This window comes from Anolis carolinensis, chromosome 4, assembly GCF_035594765.1.
Source record: "Anolis carolinensis isolate JA03-04 chromosome 4, rAnoCar3.1.pri, whole genome shotgun sequence".
Classification (NCBI taxonomy): Eukaryota; Metazoa; Chordata; class Lepidosauria; order Squamata; family Dactyloidae; genus Anolis; species Anolis carolinensis.
In genome coordinates this window covers 212066900-212091291 of record NC_085844.1, presented here as the reverse complement: position 1 = coordinate 212091291, position 24392 = coordinate 212066900, and the positions used below count along the sequence as shown (strand labels likewise).

The following is a 24392-nucleotide window of genomic DNA, read 5'->3' as shown; positions in this document are numbered from 1 at the left end:
GGTGCAAAATTATTGCATCACCTGCTGAGACATCCAGAGGATCCATCCATAAAATGGTATCTGTGTGTGTTTAGAGTTTGTAGTGGCTCAACATAAATTCATAAATGTTGAATGCCCAGCTGTACTATAGTACTACACTGTACCAAACTGGCTTCTGACCTCAGTCTATAGCATATAATAAATGCTTTTAGCAAAAAATTATACTCAGATTCTCTTTTTCAGTATTTCATTTATGGCCTTTTCTTTTTCTGGTCCTGTTTGTCCAACATCCACCATTTCTAGCCAGCATGACCATGGTTCTGTGGCTGATGGCAGCTGTAGTCAACACATTTGGAGTGTGCCTTGTTGGGAGAGATTATTCTAGGGCATCCTAGCAACTAGCATCATCTTTGAATGTTTCTGATTCCAGTACATATGCTCATTGTCTCCTACCCCAATGAAGAGCCATTTTCTGCCAGTGAATTTTTATTGACACTCAGCACACAGAGAGATTTAAAAACCAACAAAACAATTATTTATTGGTTAATTATTATTAAAAGCAGGAGACCTGTACATTATGCAGGAGCAGGTCCCCCCTGGAGTGACCAACGAGCAGAAATACAACATCCTGCAAATACTTCTCCGATTTCAAAATAATGATTGCTATTTTTTCTTCAGCCCAGCTGAATACTAGCAACAAACACAAAAATCATTGGTTTTTGAAAATGCCCAGTGCTTCCTGACATGATCACACAACCTTAGGTATGAAAAAATAGATATCTATGTACATTATATAAACATGTTTACATATTTCACATAAATTAAGAGTCAACAGAAATTATTCCTAGGAAATGCTTCTGTACTTTTATGGAGATAACCCCCCGCGCTCCCCTGCCCTCAACACATTGGGAAATAGTTGGGAAAGAGTCCAGCAAAGAACTGCCAGGCTTTTCCCTCCAGGAAAATCTGAGACCTAACATGATCTCAGCCTTACTTATGCAAACTGTTTAAAAAAGGAGCATTAGCCAGTAACAAGTCTGCTGCTACATGCCCAACTAATGCTCTGGAGTGGGAATCAAGGTTGCCAGCACTCCCATATTCTGCAGGCATAGTGACCAATCCAAGTTCCCAGTGCAGGGCAGGCTTTAGGAATCAGTGGAGCATTTGATGTCCTGTGAAATGCCCCTCTGGGACAAAGCTATCGCCAAGGACGGCCTGTTCCTTCTGCCTCGATGAATTCCATGCAGGACCTTGGACAGCCAGAGGCATTGTAATCCTAGCGAGTGTTGAGAGCAGCCAGAGTCCCATCGTGGCAATGTAATAATGGTTCACAATAACCTACTTGAGCCAAAATATCAGCTATAATCATCTGAACCCCCAAGCTGGGAGCCAGGACACGTGTCTTGCCCAGCAGCGGGGCTTGAGTCTAAACACAAGCTGCTTAAGACAGCAGCTTAAGGGCTCAGAGCCCACAACCAGTGCATTGGTTCTCAAAAGTAGTCCTCTGAGTGGGCCAAATCCAAGTCCATGTTAGGCACCCAAAGCTCCTTAGCTTTTGTCTTGCACCTCTTCCTCCTTCCATCCACTGGAGTTCTTCCCAAACTTGTACACGAGTCTCCGGCCATCCACCCGTTCTAAGATTTCCCGCTTGTAGTAATACCTGAGGGGAGGAATGACAAGAGTCAGAGTCTTGTGAAAAGGAGACACAAAGAGAGCTAGGAATTTTGGGTGGTGGGAGCAATTATAGTACATGATCAAATAGGAAGTGTGGGGCAAGAGGAGGTAAAAAGGGAAGTGTCAGGGCTTGGAATCAAGGGTTCGTACCCTTGTGAAGTACAATCCTGCTTGTTGGCTTGTGTGTATTTTAAATTGGGTTTGAAGAACTTGCTTTCTTTTAGGTCCTATTTACACTGTCATATAATCAAGTTTGAACTGCATTATAACGGTCAGTGTAGACCAGGTATGGGCAAACTTTGGCCTGCCAGCTGTTAGAAATTGTGGGAGTTGAGGTCCAAAACACTTGGAGGGCCCAGATTTGCCCATGCCTGGTATAGACTCATATAATTCAGATAGAATTATCCAAGTTCTCAACCTGTGGGTCCCCAGGTGTTTTGGCTTACAACTCCCAAAAATCCCAGCCAGTATTATTTATTTATTTATTTATTATTATTTATGCCAGATGTTAGGATTTCTGGAAGTTGAAGGCCAAAACATCTGGAGACCCACTGGATAATATGAGTCTACACTGCTATATAATCCAGTTCAATGAAGTTAATCTGCATTCTGAAACTGGATTATAAGGCAGTGTACAGTTCATCAACAATGTAGAATGAGTGCAGTTTGATACCACTTTAAATGCCATGGTTCGATGCTATGAAATCATGGGAGTTGTAGTGTGGAGGCTAAAGATTTGTAAACTACAATTCCCATGATCCCATAACATTGAGCCATAGTTAAAATATTGTAAAACTGCATTCCTTCTAAAGTGTAGATGGACACTCAGCTGTTGTATACGTTTTGTAACGAATTTTCTATTTTCCATGTTTGCTAACTGCCCTTGGACTTTCATTGAAGGTTACTATTTTCACCAGAAAAGCATTTACCTCATCGCCCGGCTTAGCTTCTCATAGGTCATGCTGCTGTTCTTTTTCTTTTGCCCCCAAAGCTGGGCCACTGCCTCAGAACGGAGGAATTTGAAGATGCCTTCACGCCGGTCTTCCCATTTCAACAGTCCCTCATTCAACTCTGGGTGGATTAGAATGTCCCGAATAAATTCCCATAGGTGGATTCCTCTTGGGGCTGTTATATAAAAAAGAGAACACAAGAAAGGTAAAGTCATTCAGTTGTATAGATCATGGGTAGGTAGATTCAGGTTTGTCAAAACTACTTTTCCTTTTATACTTGGAACCCCAAGCTCCACCAGATGATGCAAAATAAACCCCACCAAAACAAAAACCCTTAACACTTGGAATTACAGTGTTCCAACCCAACAATATACTTTAAGTACGAAAACTAAATAGAGGTTACCTATCCAAAATGTATACCTGGTTATGCCAAGCAAAATAATTTGGATCAAAGGGGATTGCTTCCATTTCTGCTACTATTAAATAAATCAAGGATTTTTACTAGTCCTATGCAAGGAAGTGATTTACGTACAGTGTTTGCTTTTTTTGGTCTCCAAATAGTCTCTGTTGTCCTTGCTGACCTTCCGGGGCCGTCCCCTTTTCCGCTTCTTCAAATCTTCTTTCTTAATTTCTGTAGAAAGAGAAGGAGAGGTAAGATACACTAAATCTTATGAGTAACCCAGCCCCTTCTACATTGCCATATAATCCAGATTATCGAAGCAGATAATCCACATTATCTGCTTTGAACTTCCCTATAGTTCAGTTCAAAGTAGATAATCTGGATTTTATATGGCTGTGTAGAAGAGGCCCCAGTGAAGATCAAGCTAAATAGATTAATAGACATCATTTCAAAAGGCACCCCTGAAATGCAATGTTTATTTATTTTTATTTTGCAAAAAAACCTCTGATGCTTTAGAAGGGGAGTGGCATTTGGGAGTCAGATTTTGTGGTTAATGCCTGATCCCTATTCAGATGGTCTCCCTGTGGGCTGGAGCAATGCCTTTTCACTGGTACTACAATGGTTCATTGATCAATTCACATATTACTTGAATAATCAGAGTGTGTCCATTGATGAATAGCTGGCTATTAAGACAAAGGTCCTTTCTATGCCCCTTCTACTCATCTGTATAAAATCCAGATTATCTGCTTTGAACTGGATTATATGGCAGTGTAGACTCAGATAATCCAGTTCAAAGCAGATAATCTGGATTATCAGTATATTATCTGCTTTGATATTCTGGATTATATGGCAGTGTAGAAGGGTCCTACACTGCCATATAAATTCCAGATTATCACCAGGTTGGGGAAGGCACCCATATTATGTAACCACTTCAGTATTAACATCTAATATTTCAACTTCTGTTGCCTATTTTTTCATGCTTCTGTTATTACATGATAACTTCTGTGTTTTACCCTGTTCAGTGCTGAGATGTGGCAAAATTTTCCAATATCAGAAAGCACTCGATCAGATGCCATCCTTTCTATGAATAGTATCTGTGTTACTATTGCCTTGATGATAGGTAGCTTAGCTTTTTCAATGTAACTGTATGTAAAACAGAAGAGCTTTGGTGTCAGATGTCTTCCTGGTAAGTGGGGGAGAAGCAGTCACTTATTTCCCTTCAAACATTTCTACACATCTCTATGGGAATAGTCAGAGGACCTTCTCCCTTTCTGTTTTCCTTTTAATTAGGGAAATTCAACCCCATGGGTAATTTTGACCTCTTATCGTCTAGTTTGATTCTGAAGCTTGAATGTGAATACACATTATAATTAGTTTTTGACCTCTACCTCCTACAGGTGTTGCTGATATTTATGTATTTATATTATATTTAAGACCCAAGTGGGACTGTAAGCCTTCCTTAATTTACAAGTGCCACCAGGATTGTATGCGTAACATTATAAAAAATAACAAAATAATAATGACAATATTAGAAGATAAATTAAAAGAAAACAATAAAAAAACTACAATTGACCACACATAGAAAAAATGGTGACAGAAGGTTGGGAGAGGACTGAGTTGCAATCTTCAGACAGCTAGGAAAGATTAATGTTTCAAACTCACTGAATCTCCCAACTAGCATATCTAGTCTCTAGGACCAACTTTTTTCAAGCTTGGGAAGAATTCTGCCCCAACTTGCCATTAGATATTTATTGATGGCATTCACACAGACCTGCATATGTATGCCTTTTTGTTGAAACCCAACCCTCTTCCTGAAAAGCCCTCCAACGACTCACCATTAGACAAGTGTCTGTGCTTTATATCTATGGGATCAAGATCCAGGTCACTTCCACCGGAGTCCTGCGAATGAGGGCTCTGAGACATTGTCCCTGAGGAGAGAAGAAAGCCAAATTATTTCTCAGCTTCTGCTAAGACCCGATGCAAATGTTGCTCAATTTCTACTTGTATGCACAGCATTGGGTTTGGAGGAAATGTCATGCTAGGGCCTTCATTCTCTTGCTACTTGGATAACAAGCAGAGGGCTCAGTATAATGGCAAAGTGTCAATTCTTTGCTCTAATAATAGAAACAGAGCACTTGGGAATTTGGATCTTTCAAGATGGCTGAGCCTTCCATGGGGAGTTTATTAAAACTACAACTCCAGCTAGGATAGCCATGGTAATGTGGGTTGTAGGTTCTGAGGTTGCAGATCCCACTATTAATGTTTTCAAATTGATATCACTGAAACTACAGCCTGGAAGGAATCACCGGGCACGAACAGAGAAGAGTGGGATTCTACCTGCAAAAGACACCGAACTGTCTGGTGACATGGCGCCAGAGATGTAGCCAAGATCAGGCTGGGTGAAGAGGTTTGCAAACTTCATCTCGCCTAGGTCATCCTGAGTACATGAATTTCCCAGTTCTGGAAAAACAAAGAAAGAAGGTGAGGTTTAAATACACACCTGTGGACATGCACGCACAACATGGGTCTCAACCACACCAAACCCAAGAAGACAAGGTATTTATCTTCTCACCTAAAGGGCTGGAGTCCAGAAGGACCTCTTGGGATACATCATCTTGCTTTAATACAGATATAATCCAGCCAAGTTCATCTGGGACAGAGGCTACAGAGGAAGAAGACGACACTATTTGTGAATAATAAAGCCAACTCCTTTTAATAGAGACCCAATGCCCTTCCTTATCTCATCTAGGGACTAAGCTAAAATATGCTTCCTCAAACCTTAAAATGATTATAGGAAAGTTGGGACAAAATAGGGACCCTTGGGTCCTATGATGCTTTCTAGGACCCCCTCCCCCCATGTTAGCATGGCATAAAAGTGATGGGAAGTGAGATGAGACAGTGATGGTAATTCAGTATAGACATAGCAGAGGAGCTATCTTTTATACATATGCAGGTCTGTGTGGGTGCCATTAACAAATATCTAATGGCAAGTTGGGGTAGCTCAACTCTTGAGTGAGCCAGTAATAAAAGATAGCGTACCCTGACACAATCCATAATAACTTTCTGCTACTGTCTGGCTGGGGAGGCCTTTCCAACAGATGTCCTGCTAATTAATACAGTTCAGTATGAGACTTAATTTTTGGATTACAAGTCTCAGAATATCTTTGCTTTGTGTGGCCACTGACTGCAAAATTCTCAGAACTGTAGTCCAAAATGGGAAATTTCAAGCTCTTGACCTTGGGAAATCGAGCCAAGAGACCTGGAAATCCCATTTCTGTTCAAACTTGTGGGCCATTTGGGCGAGAGGCTCATGTCAGTTGGGGTACAACACATACCGATCTCATGCAGGCGTTCATACAGCTCATCCCCAAGAGGCCCAAAGATGATTCCCAGCTGGTCCCGAGAGTACTGACAAAGTGTGTAGCCATCCATGTTGCAGCATGAGAAATCAATAGCGCTCGCATCGTACTTGTTCTTCTCCACATGGTAGCTGATCCACTCCAGGACCTGAGATCTGCTCCAGCAATGTGGCATCTCTCCATACCATGTTGGCTTGCCTGTTCAGAAAGGCGGAGAGTTGGGGGGGGGGGGGGGGAAGAGAGAACAGGATTACTTGAGCAGGTGGTGCACTGAATGCCACATTGCCAGTGCCAACCCAGCCCCTGGAACACTGTGTTGCCTGAACGGCACAGGGTGCGGCCAGTTCATTTACGCACAGGATTTATCTTGCTTAGTCACTGTGGTTGGGTTAACACGTACACCTGTCACCTGCTCCCTTATCTTTGAATATGCCCCTCCCTACTGGGGTGAGGTCATTTAGGACAACTGCTTCTCAGCTCAACCAGTCATAACTACATTAGAACAGGGGCGGGCAGGCTCCAAGCTTGCAGGATCTACTTTGGGTTTTACTTTGTTTTTGCTTTTTAACTAAAACCTCTAGATCCACCAGCCAGCGCCTAGTGCAAAAGATCTACATTCACAACAACAGAATTCAGAGCCAGACATGTGTATTTGTATGGCAGAACTGAATACAGCTCATTGTCCTTCCACATAAAGATCCACCCTTGGTTAACCCCAGATTTCTTCATTTCAGCAGTGGAATTTAGAGCAACAAATCTTCATCCTGCTAATGATACAGTGATCTACTGCAAAGCACTGAGATCTTCCTTTAGATCCAGATCTACTTTTGGCCCATCTCAGCATTAGAATACCATATGTAGCCAAAACCAACAGTATTTACAGAGACATTCAATACCTAACAGCCTGTGGTGCAATGGGTTAAACCCTTGTGCTGACAGGACTGCTGACCGGAAGGTCAGAGATTCAAATCTGGGGAGCAGGATAAGCTCCCGTTTATCAGCGCCAGCTTCCCATGCAAGCACATGAGAGAATCCTCCCACAGGATGGTAAAACATCTGGGCATCCCCTGGCCAACAGCCTTGCAGATGGCCAATTCTCTCACACGGAAGCGACGTGCAGTTTCTCAAGTCACTCCTGACACGAAAAAAGCCTTTCCTTTGTAGAAAGCCCCAACATAAAGTTTATTGCTACTGGAAAGGCAGAGATCAGAGATAACAGAACTAATATTTCTTTTTAAACCCAGCATTTTACTTTAGCTTTTGCTCCCATCTTTGTACAAACTCAAAGTTTCCAGTATTTTCCAAATTAAGGAGGAAAAGGTATATAATTGATAATATAGAATGAGATTGAAATCTCCCATGATTTTAGATTAAAATGAGAACACTAGCCTCCATATGCACAATGTACAATTTGTGCTGTTCTACAGCCTTTCTGCTGCAGAAAGCCAAGTCCTCCAGGACCCATGCTTCAGATATTCCCAGAAGATACAAGCTCCCTCCCTCTCTTTGATTGTATGTATGGTGCTCTCTCTCATAATGCAACTGCGTTGCTTACCTGTTGTCTCCATTACTGTGTGTGTGTTCGACAGAGCAAGAGAAAGGCTGTCGTCATCCCCAAGGTGGGTCAGCAAGTCTGGGTCAGGCGGTGTTTCCTCCGGGTCATATATGGCACTGATATAGTTGGAGATGAGGTTGCTGATTTCACAGGATCCTGCCATGGATGGTTCTGCCACAAGATTGGAATTGTTAGCTGCAGGGGCAGATCCAGCAAGCTCAAGAAGCTGAACGCAACACACACAGCACCATCACTGGGAATTTGCATTGATCAAACAGACTTTTTCTTACTCTTCCTCAGCATTTTTTTCAGATACCAGTTTTCCAATCATAATAATATTGTTCCTCAGCTTAATAAAATTCTGTCTTGTGGAATTAGCATCTCACCCACATGCCAGATGGCCCCCAAAACATAGGACTCCAGATTTCCTAGGCAGGGGCACTTTGCAATAAATCAAATTATAGCTGATTCATTGAAAACAACGACTTAAATTCAGTTTCAGTCCAGACTAGAGTAGACCTATTTAACCCATTAGTTTATCCATGTGTTGTATCACATAGCGGATTTAGCAAAGAAAAACTTTCTATATTTCTAACATTCTATCTTGATTAGAAAAAAAAATCTTTAGTAAAGTTTGTGAAAGTTGGGAATCCCTCTTATTCATTTTCATAGGAAAATTAGAGCAGTTTAACAACTATCAGTTTTATTATTTATTTTATTTATTTATTTATTTACAGCATTTATATTCCGCCCTTCTCACCCCGAAGGGGACTCAGGGAGGATCACATTGCACACATAAAGGCAAACATTCAATGCCATGACATAGAACAGAAACAGAGACAAGATGCAGGCTGGCCTCGAACTCATGACCTCTTGGTCAGAGTGATTTGTTGATTTGTTGCAGCTGGCTTGCTTTCCAGCCTGCGCCACAGCATGAATTTAGCATGAATTAAACAGAGACAAAATTATAAATGGTAGATAAGATTTAAGGGTCAAATTATGACTGCAAAAAAGATAGAAGTCATCTTTATTTTTGTCTTTTTTATTAGTTCTTAATGGAGCCCCCAGTGATGCAGTGGATTAAACCACTGAGTTGCTGAACTTGCTGACCAAAAGGTTGGCAGTCTGAATCCGAGGGGCAGGGCGAGCTCCTGCTGTTAGCCCCAGCTTCTGCCAATCTGGCAGTTAGAAAACATGCACAGGTGAGTAGATCAATAGGTACTGTTCCAGCGGGAAGGTAACAGCATTCCATGCAGTCATGCTGGCCGACCACATGACCTGGGTGGCATCTACAGACAACTCCGGCTCTTTGGCTTTGAAATGGAGATGAGCACCAACCCCCAGAGCCAGACGACTGGACTTAATGTCAGGGGAAAGCCTTTACCTTTACCTAATAAGTTGAGTATCGTGTTTAACTTTGGTATTATGTAGTTTTTATGTAATGCATATTGTTTAGTTTATTTTTGTGCTATTTTAATTTTATTGTATGTAGATTTTTATAATAAAAAGATACCAAAAAAACCACAATTGTTTGATTGTATTCAGTTGGGAATAAGAACAGGATGCCAATGTCTATTTATTATATTTATATCCCATTTTGCCTCCAAACAGCTCAAGTTGTCAAACAAAATTGTCTGTTCCACTTCTAAATCCTCACAGCAACCCTGCAAAGTAGGCTAAGCTAAAAGAAAGTGACCAGCCACAATCACAAACCACAATGGGCTTCAGATCTAAGATCTGAATTTCAGTCTTTTCCAGTCCAACACTTTAACCCAGGGGTTCATAACCAGAGGTGCATAGACTGATACCATGGGATTTGTCAAGTTAGAAAGGGAAAGTTGTATCTTAATTTTCATTCACCTTTCTATCTGAAATCTAACATTTCCTTCAGTTATTAACATAGGCAAGAAACCACAGTGTTTATGGCTGAAACACTGATAGAAACTCCAGATATTTGCTTATCGCTTTATAGTTTTATCTCAAAATTTAGTTCACAATTGTTTCTACTTCGAAATTACTGTAATTATTTATTAGACTCACACATGATTGAGAAGGGTGCATAGGGGCCCATAGGCTTCACCAGAATGCCAAAGAGGTACAAAAAGGTTCCTGACTCCTGCGCTAACCAGTACTATGGGGAATGGGCTATTCCCCATAGCTCACAATAGCCCTTGTAATTCAGATTAGAAAGGACAGTCACAACGTGACTTTGGTATATAAACAAAACTTTTCCCAAGTTGGGAAATATAAGCAAAATAAATATATAGAAGACAAAATAAATGAGCCAATACACCTGTAACATTACAAATCCCCTGGTCATTAACTTTCAAGACTGGTTGCTGGTTGTCCCAGTGACCTGTAAATGCATTTTAATGTGGATGAGTTTGACTCTCTCTTTTGCCTTCTCTTTCTAGGATTGGAATAAGGTCAGTGTTGACTCTTTGCAAGTCCCACAAGTCCTGGGAACTAGCAAGTCCCTTTGCACATTCCACTTGAAGCTCTGGACCAGGGGTCCTCAAACTGAGGCCTGCGAGCCCTCCATTTACCCCCCTTCCCCCTAACGTTTAGATTTAGGAACCAACTTGAAGGCACACAACAACAACAATCCTAATTAACTTGAATATCTCATCAGCCAAAAGCAGGCCCACACTTTGCATTGAAATACTGGTAAGCTTATGTTGGTTACAATTGTTCTTCATTTTAAAAATTATATTGTTCTTTCATATATTTTTTTGCACTACAAATAAGATATGTGCAGTGTGCATAGGAATTAGTTCATGTTTCTTACAAACTAGAGTCCAACCCCTCAGCAATCTGAGGGACCATGAACCGGCCCTCGGCTTCAAAGGTTTGAAGACCCCTGCCCTGGATTATTGAAGAGATGACTACCTGCGTTAAAAAAAACACCTATCTGTCCTGAGTCAAGCTGGCTTCACTGTAACCATTTAGCCATTATCATTCATTGCTGACTATCCTTATCCTTTATCTCTCTCCTTCTCCCCCACATCATAGACTGTAAGTCCTCAGGGCAGGGAAGGAGGAGCCCCATCAATTCTGGCATCAGTGCTTCAATGCCAGAGGTATACAAATGCTAAATTCCAGATTACAATGGGAACCTGGCAGGATGAATGAGCCATCTCAAGCCAAGTATTATCTTGTCAGAAAGCTGGATGGACTGGAACCAGAAGGGAAAAAAACTTAAAGATGCTTTAAGTTCAGAGCAACATTTTTAAATAGGCTGGCAGCACCAGACTAAGTGGTTTGTTTAATCTGGTTATTCTGTTTCCAGTGATGCTCAGTTGGATGCGTTTGGAAGATCATCAGCAGAACACAAAAGGTGATGGTTATTCCACTATTTACCCGAAGCAAAACGTATTTTGGGAGATGTCAAGAGACTGTTTACACATTGACAGCAAAATAACCAGCTAATCATAAGCACAAATGTACAAAATTTTCAAGATCTGATAGAAAGTTCAATGTGTTGTCGAAGGCTTTCATGAAGAACTTGGCCATACAGCCTGGAAAACATACAACAACCCCGATAGAAAGTCACTTTTTTTATTACAGCTTACAGAATGCTCCCAGCCAGTCTGTCTTGGAAGTGCTATTCTTAGGGAAGACAATTTCCAAAAGCCAGCAATCATGATGGTCTAGCTATGGGATTCTGGGAGGTGTAGCTCAAAAATAGCAACGCTCCCTCCATCTTTATAAGAATAAAGAGCTGAATGCCAGATCAGGCCCACATTCATCCCACTCATTTGGCCTCCACTCCCTGCCATGTACCTACCTGGCAGGTGCTCCAGCAGCAACAGCAACGCTTAATCCACACAAGGGTAGGCTAACAAAGCAGAGCCCCAGAGACTGTTCAGCCGCTCACCTGTGCCCTGGTATTTGTGACTCCTGCGTAAGGCTCAGCCCCTCCCCACCACTGTCCCTTTATAGGGCGTTGCGAGTAACATGATCTCAACCTCTAGGGGAATTCCAGGCACAGGTACTCAGCTCCTGCCGGGGGAATTTGCATAATATGTGCCACCTGGGTCCGTGCCAGCCTACCTTGCCGGGAAATTGGGGCTGCAGTTTAATCATTACTGGAGGAGAGCTTGGCAGGGGCCGTGCCAGTTTCACCCAAGATGGTATATATTTTTCTTCTTCTGCCTTCCATATCACTGCTGTTTGTTTGCTCATCAAAGGAGATAAGAGGCCTTGCTTGTGCCTCCCCTGCCAGGAATAGATCCATATAAATGGGCTTGGTGGGGCAATTCGCAGATGCCATCTCATGAGAGGAAGGCATGAGGCACAGGAATGGAGATGACATTCAGCTGGATGAATTTTAGAAACAGTCAAAACATCAGTAAATATAATCAAATCAATGGGGCAAGAGTTCACACATCTGACAAGGAGCACTTCACACAACTGCTTTTAGGGTGTCACAGAATTCTTTGTTGGTCTCGCTTGCTCAGAAGTCAATCCCAAATGGCATTCCCATACCCACTTGGGCAGAAAGACTGTTGAAATGGATGGGACATATATCTGAATAGGAACATATAGGATTGCACTAAAGTGTACTAGAAATAAATATGATTTAAATTGTAGGATTTAATGCCATTACACTGCTTTGTATTTTTGCCAAGTACCAAAGATTGCAAGATGACCTATTTCCAGCTCAATATACATGGAATCTACAACATATAGTGCCTATTTGCCATAGCCAGTCTGATGCTCTCTCTGTTCATTGCCCTCCCCATCCTCTTCGGACAATGGGCCAACTGAAAGTTTGGGGGAAACCTGCTCTAAGTTTTCATGGTTCTATATTGGCCAGTTGTTTTCAAGAGGTATAAAAGAGCAGTCCTGATTGGGAGAGAACAGGATTTCTGCAACAGCTAAATGTATTCTATATGTTAGGAGCTTTGTTTGTTAATTTGTTTTCATAATCTTCTACGTATTGCTGACTGGAGTTGACATGAATGATTCAGATTCTGTAGAAGAATCTAAGAATTTTTGAGGCATCATTGCATAACATGGCACATCCCAAGTTGTGTCACTTCCTATTATTATTATTATTGATTCATTTTTCCCATTTCAGGGTTTTTTGGCAAGGTTTTTTTAGACATGGTTTGCCATTTCTTTCTTCCGAGGCAGAGATTATCTGACTTTGTTCAGTGGGACTCCATTGCTGAGTATGGATCCAAAGTATGGTCTCTGATATCCCTAATTCAGCACTCAAACCATTACATCATGCTTGCATTTTTCCAGGTGTTTTACAAGACAGTAAAACAAACCCAAATTAAAGTGCACCCCCACAAAATAATGTTATTTTAAAATATAATTATACACTCTATTGAATTAAAACAATTTAAAATCTACAAAAAGATAAACAAGGTATACCCGATTAAATGCCCATTGCAGTAATTTCCTAAAAACCTGTTAGAATAAAAAAGTATCACTTGCTGAAAGGACAGAGAATTCCAGAGTCTTGGATCAACTGTAGAAAAGACCACTAAAGAATGCAAGGGCCTAGATCCCATTCTGTGCTGGCAGAACATAAAGCTGCCCTATTTATGCAGTGGTAATGTTCCACATGACAGCCTGGCGGCCATTCTAAACCATATGCATGTATGTGTTTGAGCTGTGCCCAGCTGTGCCCACATACAGAATTAGCCTTTAAGTTGCCCCATTACATGGCGAATGAATGTAAATATTTAATTAAAGGGGCACTGGATAATTATGTAAGTGCATAAAAATATAATTTGTATTTTATGGAGTTACCACAGGTGTAAAGTGTTAACAGAATTTCAGCAAAAAGTTTGATAGAACTTTAAAGATTAACAAATTGAATATATTATGAGCTTTAAAAGATATTACCCTATCTCATCAGATGTACATATGATGTCCAGGATTAGGAATCTGAAGAAGAAACCTTTTTGGCCACATTCCCAGAATCTCCCAGGTATCCTAATCATTGGTCAAGCTGCTTAGCAAGTTCTGGGAATTGTAGTTCAAAAACATTTCCAAACTCATCAAAACCCTTTGTGGCATAGATCCGGTAAATGGCACACATAGATATCCATATGCAAGTTTAAAGCTAAATTAATTTCAGAACAATTCTTAGGGGTCACATTTCTGTTGTTGGTGGTACACCCCGCAGAGGTGAGGGGCCAAAATACCAGTATATTTTAGCATAAAGCTCTTGCTACTCATATCTAAGCTTTAGGAAAGGCATTTCAACATTTTAAATTATTGAGGAGAGGCTGCGCATGGATTATGAAGCCACAAACAATGGCACCATGTGAAAGTCAATTTATGAAATACAGGAGGGTTGGATTAAATCTCCAGGTGGCCAAGGCTTGGTCCTTGAAATTTCCTATTTCTTGTCCATGTGGTTGACTCCAGTATGCTATAATACATTTCTTTAATCTTTAAAGAACCACAAGATCTTTTGGTTTCACAGACCAAAACAGTATGCCTTCAAGTCAGTGGTTAACTTATGGCAGGTCTGCACAACCTGTGGCCCTCCAGGTGTTTTGGACTTCAGCTCCCAGAATTCCTGGCCATTGAAACAGCTGGCTAGAGCTTCTGGGAGGTAGAGGCCCAAATACCCGGAGGTCCACAGGTTGTGCAGGCTTATAGTGACCCCATGCATTTCATGAGGTTTTCTTGGGAAAGGAATAGTCAGAGTTGGTTCCGACAACTGTTTGTGTGTATGTGCTTTCAAGTGACCTATCAGCTTATGGCGATCTCACGAATTTCATAGGATTTGCTTAGGCAAGAGGTGGTTTTGACAGTATAAACCAGAGCCTTGCCTTTCTAGTTTCTAAGAATATATGGATCTTTAGAATATTTAGGCCTGCCCTACTGGAAATTGCTTTGCTAGTTTTAGCAAATACAAAAGGCATTCTTATGCCAACTCAAAATAATGACACCAACGATGTGTTTATCGTGGTAAAAGATAGAACAGATTATAGATAAATGTGTCTCTGATTACTAGATGCAAGTGGGGAGGGGATGTTTGTTGGTTTTTCATGACCACAATTAGAAACAGAATGCCTTTAAGCCTAATTCAGTAAAATCCATATTTGTGTTCAGCCTTGGGCAAAGACACTACAGCTCCTTACCCTCCACTGCCCCCTTCTGCTACTATGCAAAGTGACAGCCAAGCATTTTCACAAATAGCATGACCTAAGAGGACTTTTAGCCTTCACTGCTTCTCTTATTAACATTGTCAGTAGAAGTTCAACTGTGGAAGGGAGCTGTCTTATAACCAAATGCCAGTTTTGCATTCAACGGACAGGCTGTGAAAATTAAAAAAAAAACAAAAAACAAAAAAACAAAAACAAAAAGGAGGGGATTTAATTATCATTTGTGAAAACATCCATTGTCTCACAGAATTCAAAAGGAGTCATTCTTCCTGCATATGTATTGAGCTGGCATGATTAAGTGATGACCTGGGCAGATGCCCTTCTCCCCTTTCCTACCTGGCAGAGAATAGGCTTTAAAGGTATCTTCACTATTTTTTTATATCAGCTGCAGCTTTGTGGAGATTCAAACAGGCCACCAACCTGTTTATCTTGCTAGGTCACAGGCAGTGTACCTGTCACACCCCATTGACGTCAAACTCTAATAGAGTGGCATTTCGGAGAATGTTGCTTGGCATGGTGTTTGCCCTAATATCCTGATGGCACCTCAGAGCCACAGGTCTGGTTGGTGAACTCTTCCACTTGATTCTGGCATTTGTCCAAAAAACAGCCATCAGTGGAGTATCTGTCACTTTATTCTTTTATGTATGACCTGTTTGGAAAGTCAAGGGATCTCTGTGTAGATACAAGCCATCATAATCTTCAGTCTGTAAGCAAAGTAGTCACACTTGGCTCAGCAGTTTTAGTTCCCTCTCTCCTCATGGAGGGCTCCCAGGCTTGGGCAACTGCGTGGCAAGCAGAAATTCAGCAGGGGAGGCACAGATAAAGGAGGAGACAATAAATGGAGGGAAAGCATTTAAACATGAGTCCTAAACACAATACAGTCGGTTCTCCACATTCACTGGGGTTAGGAGCACGGGACCCCCTCATGAAAGTGGAAAGCCATAAATAACAAAATTGCTGATTTTTATACCTGACAATTTCTAGATCTTCCAGCATGACTCCATGGTCAACTGGAAGCTGATCATAGAATTGCAGTGGGGGACATAGATTCCTAGAGCATGACTGGAGGAGGTAGACCACAGAGTAACACTGGACCTAGGGATAACATAGAGAAGCTAGAGATTGGTGCAAAGAAATCTTGCAAGACAAATATAGCATTGTCCATACTAGGTTCGGTTGACTTATGACTTCATCACATTGGCAAATTTCCCCATTGTAGAACACTTCACTAATGTGGCCAGCACAGAGCCCAATGGATCTCATCACATGACGCACAGCTCTTCCGGTGAGGCTCCATGCTGGCTGTGTCAATGAAGTGTTCTATGATGGAGAAATTTGCCAATGTGATGAGGCCATAAGTCAATTAAAACTAGTATGAACAGTGCTATATTTGTCTTGCAAGGTTTCTTTGCACCTTTAATTTCATCCTGGGGACAGCACGGGAGCAAGCCAGAAATGGGATAGGCAAGTGGGTGATGCGTGCAATGAGGGATGCTGGGCGACGGATTCACCCCGCTGCCCTACGGATTCCCCACAACAAGGACCTCTATGTGATGAAGTCCCTAATCAGGAAACACAATTGAAGAGCTTGGAAGGGTTTGATTTTTAGACTACAAACTCATCATATTTCTCCAGAACACCAGATGGTTTGGTGTACAAAACCAACATTCTGTTATCACTGCCTATGCTGGATGGGGCTGACAGAGCCGAATCACTTAGAAAGCCAAAAATTTCCTTTCCTTAATTTGGATTTGACAAAGGACCCAACCAACATTGACTTCCTAGTTGCCTCCTTATCTAGTACTCATGGCTCATATTGTAAGAGTCTTACTCTTTGCTCAGGACTGTGGAGAAGCCACTGCCAAAATGCACTCAGGAAACTTTGCATAGGCAACTTTGCCTGAGCTGCCAGAAGACTGAGGACACTTCACCTCTTGCAGGTTAGTAAAATGCTGGCCTACAAAATTTGACTTTATTGCCGACAGTTCTCTTTTGTTCCAGGACCTGAGTTCATTAGGACCATAATTTAACCATCCACATGTCTAACCACAGTTGAATGGTCCCAATTGTCTTCCTAGAGAATTCCTAGCATTGTGATTGCCTATTTACTGAAGAAACAGGTGAATCAGGCTAAGAAAACTTAAATGGGACTACCCCCTGGTGGCCTGTGCAATTCTGTCTCAGTTCTGGAAGAAATTAACTAAAAAGTCACACTGGAGGACCTAGAGTATTCCAGAAAGAACATATTGATCAAGTCCATGAATAATGAACTTTGCAAAAGTGAAAGTCACAAATGTAGAGGTCTGGCTGTAAAATAAAAACTAAAAAGAAACTGCCCTGCATTTAGGGTTTCAGATTGCTCTGTTACAAGAACAGAAGTTGATTTTCTTTCAGGACTAGTGAAGACATAATATTATTATGAGCAGTGGAAAGGAGAAAAAAGGTGTGGTCGTTTAACAGGTATCTTGTCATGAACCAGGTTCCAGGGAAAATTATAATGAAAAGTTATCGTTTATTCTGTTGCCTTCTTTAACTGCATATTTCTGCTTTAGTCAGACCTCACCTGGAATACTATGTCCAATTCTGGGCACCACAATTTGAAAGAGAGCTTGATAAGCTGGAATGTGTCCATAGAAGGACGACTAAAATGATCAAAGGTCTGGAGACCATGAATCCCTGTGATGAATGGCTTAAAGATCTGGGGATGTTTAGCCTGCAGAAAAGGCAGTTGAATGTGCTTTTCCTGCATGGCAAGGAGTTGGACAAAATGACCCATGCAGTTTCTTCCAACTCTATGATTCTATGAGAGGCATAGAGGGTACTACAAATTAACTAATGAAGTCCAATGCGGTAAAATTTGCATGTCTTTGTTTTAATGCTATGAATGATACACATTAATTATGATGGCCCTCCCTTTGCAGTTCATCAAGGGATCTTTCACACTACACAATTATAGCACTATAATTCCAATGCCAATTGTCATAGCCACACCCTGTGAAATCCTGGGGCTTGTAGTTTGATGAGGCCGTAGAAGTCTGATTGATAATTTTAGATAATTATAGATACCCTTCCCTAAAATGCCAATCCCAGGATCTATAGGGCAGAATCCCTATAGAATATGGAGGCTCACAATGAATGTGGAAATACAGTCCTACATCTGTGCAAGTGTGAAAGGGCCCTATGGCGGTTAAAGTGGAATCATTCTAGAAATGGACTGAAAAGCTCTGGAATGGAATTTCTTGCACTACATCTCCCAGCTGTGTTGGCTAGAGAATTGGAGTTGCAGTCCTACCACAATATATTTTCCCCAGCTCTGTGGCTGGATCTATACTGCCATATAATCCATTTTCTGAACCTTGCTTTGAACTGGATTATATGAGTCTATCCCATATAATCCAGTTCAAAACAGATAATCTGGATTCAAAAATTGGATTTTGTGGCAGTCTAGATGGGGCCTGTGTGATCAGATGATGCCAACATGTAGGGAAAAAAACAAGGTTTCTAAGACACCCTTGTAATATGCCTTTTGCCCATACACTGCCTGTCTATAATGTTCATGTCCAATTACTCTTTCACTGCCACCAACAATGTAGCCAAAATAGACATGGAGGGCACAATTGGTTCCCAAATGTCCACCGTATACAGTTGCCATTACTAGAATGAAAGGCACTTTTCACATACATATTGTATCTAATAAAAACCTTGATATTATAAATAAAACTGCAAAGGACCTAATCAGCCTTACTTGAAAATTGACAACAAAATCAATAGGAGGTAATTCAGATGAGAAAAAATGTTGAAGATGGGAGCACAACGTCTCTTTCATAAATTTAATATAAGACAATGCTTGAGTAACGTCCCTTTCACTTTATCCTTTCTGCGTCAACCTTTATGCTTTTTCCGATGCCACCACTGAGGCCTTGGTTGAAGGAACCAACAAACCTAAATGAAAACAATGACACATGTATGCAAACAGTGTTGTCAAACTGGCAAACGTTATAAATGAAGAAGAGCATAAAAATCAGGAGAGGCTGCTTTTGCCTGAGCCCACTGGGAAGGGCAAAATTCAGCTCACTCCTCCCCTTTGCTGCCTTCTGAATGAAGTGAATGCAAACTACATTTGCATTGGAAGTCTTTGCAGTAAATGAAGTAAGCCAGGGGTCACCAAACTAAGGCCCGGGGGCCGGATGCGGCCCTCCAAGGTCATTTACCTGGCCCCCGCCCTCATTTATAATATAATATTTTTATATCTGTTTTAATAAAATAATATATTGTATATACGTATTATATTGATAATAATATTATTTTATACAATATAATACTAATAATAATACCATATAATATTAATTATATGTTATATATTACATATAATATTACAGTATAGTGATATAGTTCAGTATAGTAATATATAATGCTAATATTGTGCAATGTTAATAATATAATATACTGTATGTACATACAGCTGCTCTGAGTTCCCTTCGGGGTGAAAAGGGTGGGATATAAATGTAGTAAATAAATGTAGTAAATGAATAAATAAATAATTTTGGATTTACGCTCGCCCAAAGTCTGAAATGACTTGAAGACACACAACAAAAACAATCCTAATTAACCTGACTATCTCATTGGCCAGAAGCAGGCCCACACTTCCTATTGAAATCCTGATAGGTTTATGTTGATTAAAATTATTTTCATTTTTAAATATTGTATTGTTCTTTCATTGTTATTGTTGTTTTGCACTACTAATAAGATATGTGCAGTGTGCATAGGAATTTTTTTTCCTAAATGATAATTCGGCCCCTCAACAGTCTGAAGGATTGTGGACCGGCCCTCTGCTTTAAAAGTTTGAGGACCCCTGAAGTAAGCTAAGGATAAAGAGAGAACATGTGAGGAGAGAGAAACAGACATTTTAAAAGCAGCAGAAAGGTGGGTCAACTGAAGCTTAACTGGGAATGTTTCTACCAAATCAGAACACCATATCTACTGAACCAGTCAAATCCAGTTTGTTTGTGATACTAGGCTCTGCTATGAAATGTATTACAATAACATGTAATATATAGGGCTTACTGTAATAATACATACTACTGGAAGCAAGAGAAGAATTTTGTGGCAGGTGTTAGGCAACAGTAATGATTTAAGGTGCCTGTGATATGTTAAAAGTGCATTGCTCCTACACTCCACTGGGCGGTTCCACAGAAATGTATGGCTCATTGACTCCCAGAGCCTTTTACTCAATCACTTGGTTAGATCAGAGTCAAAACAAATCATCCCTGCATGTACAACCAGCGCAACCAGCTCTGATAGGTCAAGGTATATTTGGGTCATTTGTTCCAGATTGGTCTGATGCAACAAGAGAGCATACAGTATGGAAACAAATAGCAGGACATTACAGTTGTACATGGAATCCTTACAGTCATTCCAGGATACGCACTGGTAACCTCTGCAATGTGTTTTACATTGAGCTACCTTTATACAAAATTCATAAACTCCAATTAATTTCTGGTCAAACACAAAGTGTTGGTTTTTACTTTTAAAAGCCTACATGGTTTGGGTCCAGGTTGCCCACAGAATCACCTTCTCCCATACAGTCCGCCCCAAGACTGTGGAATGACTTGCCAGAAGAGCTTCAACAGCTAGATTGACTATCAGAATTTACAATTGAAGACCCATCTCTTCCAGCAGGCCTATCCGGTCAATTTTAAGTTGTGAAATTTTAATCTTTGAATTACATTGGCTATACCAATATCATTCAAATATGAGTGGGCATGGACAACAGAAGTGCGCATAGAAAGGGCAAAGTGCATTTCTATGGGGATGGAGTGAACTTTGTACTGTGAGACTACTGTAAGTATAGATTAAAATAGAAAGCAGGTAGTGGACAGCCCCACTTCCCCTCCCTGAGACGGCAAAGACACATTAAAGTTTAAACAGTTCCTAAATATAAAAAGGGTCTTGAATATGACTTTGCGACATCTCTCTACCTCCCGCCACCCAAGCATAGCTACTACCAGTTATCAAATCATTAGGAAGCCTGAAGCCCCCGATGGCATAGTGGGTGACTTGAAGGTTGGGTTGCTGACCTGAAGGTTGCCAGGTTCGAATCCAACCTGGGGAGAGCGCGGGTGAGCTCCTTCTATCAGCTCCAGGTCCATACGGGGATATGAGAAAAGCCTCCCACAAGGATGGTAAAAACATCAAAATATCCAGGCGTCCCCTGGGCAACGTCTTTGCAGACGGCCAATTCTCTCACACCAGAAGCGACTTGCAATTTCTCAAGTTGCTCCTGACACACACACACACACACACACACACACACACAAATAGGAAGCCACAGCCAGAAAAGCTAGTTACCTTCTTTTATCTGTATGTGCCTTACAGTTTCCTCTCAATTTATGTCTGTCCTATGAATTTCATAGTGTGTTCTTGAGCAAGGAATATTCAGAGGTGGTTTTCCCAGTTCCTTCCTTCCTTTGAAATATAGCCTACAGGACATGGTTTTCAATGGTGGCTTTCTGTCCAAGTACTAACCAGGACTACAGAGAAAGAAAGCAGTTTCATCTCATCCAAATGTATCTTGAGTCAACTGCTGCCATCTGCTGTCCAGCAGAAATATAACTAGAAAACCAAACACTGTGTATGTGAACTGAACACCACAATCCGCATAACCCTAATCTCCTTTTTTGGCCATTTCTATTTATTTATTTATGTTATTTGTTCACTACATTTATATCCCGCCCTTCTCACCCCAAAAGGGGGGCTCAGGGCAGCCTTTATAGAAAGGCAGCAATTTGATGCCATGAACATACATACATATACCGGTAGTAAAAATAAAATATAAATTAAAACCAAAAATCAAACAATATTTTTAAAATTATTAAAATCACATAACCCAGAATCAATAGCTGTGACAGAAGTAGCCAAGTGCCACATAATATGGAACAGCAGTATCAAGTATTCAAATTAACACCTATTCAGAGAGGAATACTCAGTCAAAGAATACGCAATGACAACATCTCTTGTGGCTCGGTGTCAGAGTCATACATTCATATGGTTGCTACTAGTCTCCTGCATTTGTATAGAATTGCTGTCCGTTTCTGTTTAATTTGTATGGCCCCATTTTTGTTTTCAAGCACTACTTTCAAATGAGCTTTTTTTGTCCCGGGACTGAAAATGAATATTTTCGTCCCATTGGCAGCAATGGGCGGGCTTCCCATGTTCCCTTTCCCCTCAGTTTTAGGACTGCTGCCATTTCCCTACCTTGTGCCACTGCTGAGGCCTAGGGCGGACCCACAATGGGATCCTTGGCACGGGGCTGGAATGTGCAGCGTTTGCTGGAGGCTTGTCAGGGCTAGCCCTCCATCACATTTGCTGGCGGCCTTGCTCCGCAACCGTGCAGGCCCAAAGGTCCTGGAAGGCGCTCGCGGTTTGGGCCTGCATGCCACACTTGCAGTGCATGTGTGGCATGTAAGCTGTGCCATCCCACCAGGACCTTTGGGCCTGCACGGTTGCAGAGCAAGACCCCCGGCAAACGTGATGGAGGGCAAGCCCCAGCAAGTCGCCAGTGAACGCAGTGCATTTCAACACTGTGACAAGGATCCCTCAGTGGGTCCGCCCCTAGACCTCAGCAGTGGTGTAAGGAATGTTTCTCTCCTCTATAACTATGATTTCAAAAAGTAGGCTTGGAGCCGGTACCTGCTTCCTCCTGCTTTCATGTCTGGTTTATTTTTGTACCAGGAGGGGCCTTCCCGTTCCATGCCTCTAAAGGAACGAAATAACTGAAATAAACGGATGAAACGGGAGAAACGAATTTCACGCACATGACTAATTGCTACATAGTAGCGCAGTAGTAAATTTTGAAGTGCATGACTTCAGAGTGACAGCCTCTAGACCAGGGGTCCCCAAACTTTTTAAACAGGGGGCCAGTTCACGATCCTTCGGACCGTTGGAGGGCCGGACTATAGTTGGCCACTGAGCAATAATAAATAAATAACAACAATAAAAAAGAGGGTTGGAAGGGCCTTTGGGCCCTTGAGTCCAGTCCCCTTCTGCCTTTGTTCATCGAAAGCACAAGCAAAACACCCCTGACAGATGGACACCCAGCCTCAATGTTAATAATAATAGTAGTAGTAATAATAATAATAATAATAATAGAGGGTTGGAAGAGACCCCTTGGGCCATTGAGTCCAGTCCCCTTCTGCCTTTGTGCATCGAAAGCACAAGCAAAACACCCCTGACAGATGGACACCCAGCCTCAATGTTAATAATAGTAGTAATAATAATAATAATAATAATAATAATAATAATAATAATAATAGAGGGTTGGAAGAAACCCCGTGGGCCATTTAGTCAAACCTCCTTCTGCCTTTGTGCGCCAAACGCACAAGCAAAGCACCCCTGACAGATGGCCACCCAGCCTCAATGTTGTTAATAATAATAATAATAATAAAAAATTACGATCTGCCAACTGCAAAAGGCCACCCTACTGGGATCTGCATGCATCATCCGAAAATACATCACACACTTGGGAAGTGTTCGACTTGTGATTTTTTTTATACGAAATCCAGCATATCTATTTTGTTTGCTGTGTCATAATAATAATAATAATAATAATAATAATAATAATAATAATAATAATAATAATAATAATAATATAATAAGGGTTGTAAGAGAAGAGACCCCTTGGGTCATTTAGCCCAACCCCCTTCTGCCCTTGTGCCATGGGGGGCCGGATAAATGGCTTCGATGGGCCGCATCCGGCCCCCGGGCCTTAGTTTGGGGACCCCTGCTCTAGACCAACACTAGCAAGCATAATCCAAAAATGTATGGTTTTTCTATTGGTTTTCATCTCTACCTAGACCAGGCATTTTGTGAAAGTAATAGGTATTACCCATGCAGGACCGTGCTACCACAAACACTTGTAATTATAACAGGGGTAGCTCACAACAGTAACATTATTGTTGTGTATACTCTATTAAATTCAAAGAGAACAAAGGAGTCCAATGTTGGGGGAGGAGACAGGTGGGTGACAGATGAGGGCATATTTCCTGTGAATCAAAAAGCCCCAGCTCTGCTGCAGTTTAACAAACCCTTGACAAATATTGATCAATCACACTCACATAATTTGAAGACTTGCCAAGCAGACTTTGGCTGAGATCTGCTGGAATCCATTACTCTTTTCTTACCTAGAAGTCCATTTACTTCTGTGCAGATGTCTCTCTTGGCTTCCATTTTGTCTAGCTTCAGCAAACTGATGACGTCTGATCTGCTGATAGTGAACACACTCCAGAGTGCAACTCAGAAAGCAACAACTGCTCAGGGGGGATAGTTTAAGCCCTGCTTAAT

At 41.3% G+C, this 24392-nt stretch overlaps 1 protein-coding gene across 3 annotated transcripts; it reads right to left on the bottom strand.

Moving 5' to 3' along the window:
- Nucleotides 1-447: 447 nt before the first annotated feature.
- Nucleotides 448-24392, bottom strand: elf3 (E74 like ETS transcription factor 3). 3 transcript variants are annotated; one of them, XM_008109907.3, is made up of 9 exons: nt 24233-24392; nt 7918-8088; nt 6339-6560; nt 5576-5665; nt 5341-5463; nt 4839-4931; nt 3136-3234; nt 2583-2778; nt 448-1639 (listed from the first exon to the last, which is right to left on the bottom strand). In XM_008109907.3, the coding sequence occupies exons 1-9, from the start codon at nt 24276-24278 to the stop codon at nt 1528-1530; spliced, it is 1152 nt and encodes a 383-aa protein (XP_008108114.1). In that variant the 5' UTR covers nt 24279-24392; the 3' UTR covers nt 448-1527. The 3 variants fall into 3 exon arrangements, with proteins under 3 accessions (XP_008108114.1, XP_003220563.1, XP_008108116.1); XM_003220515.4 differs by lacking the exon at nt 24233-24392 and adding an exon at nt 11705-11834; XM_008109909.3 differs by lacking the exon at nt 24233-24392 and adding an exon at nt 11795-11814.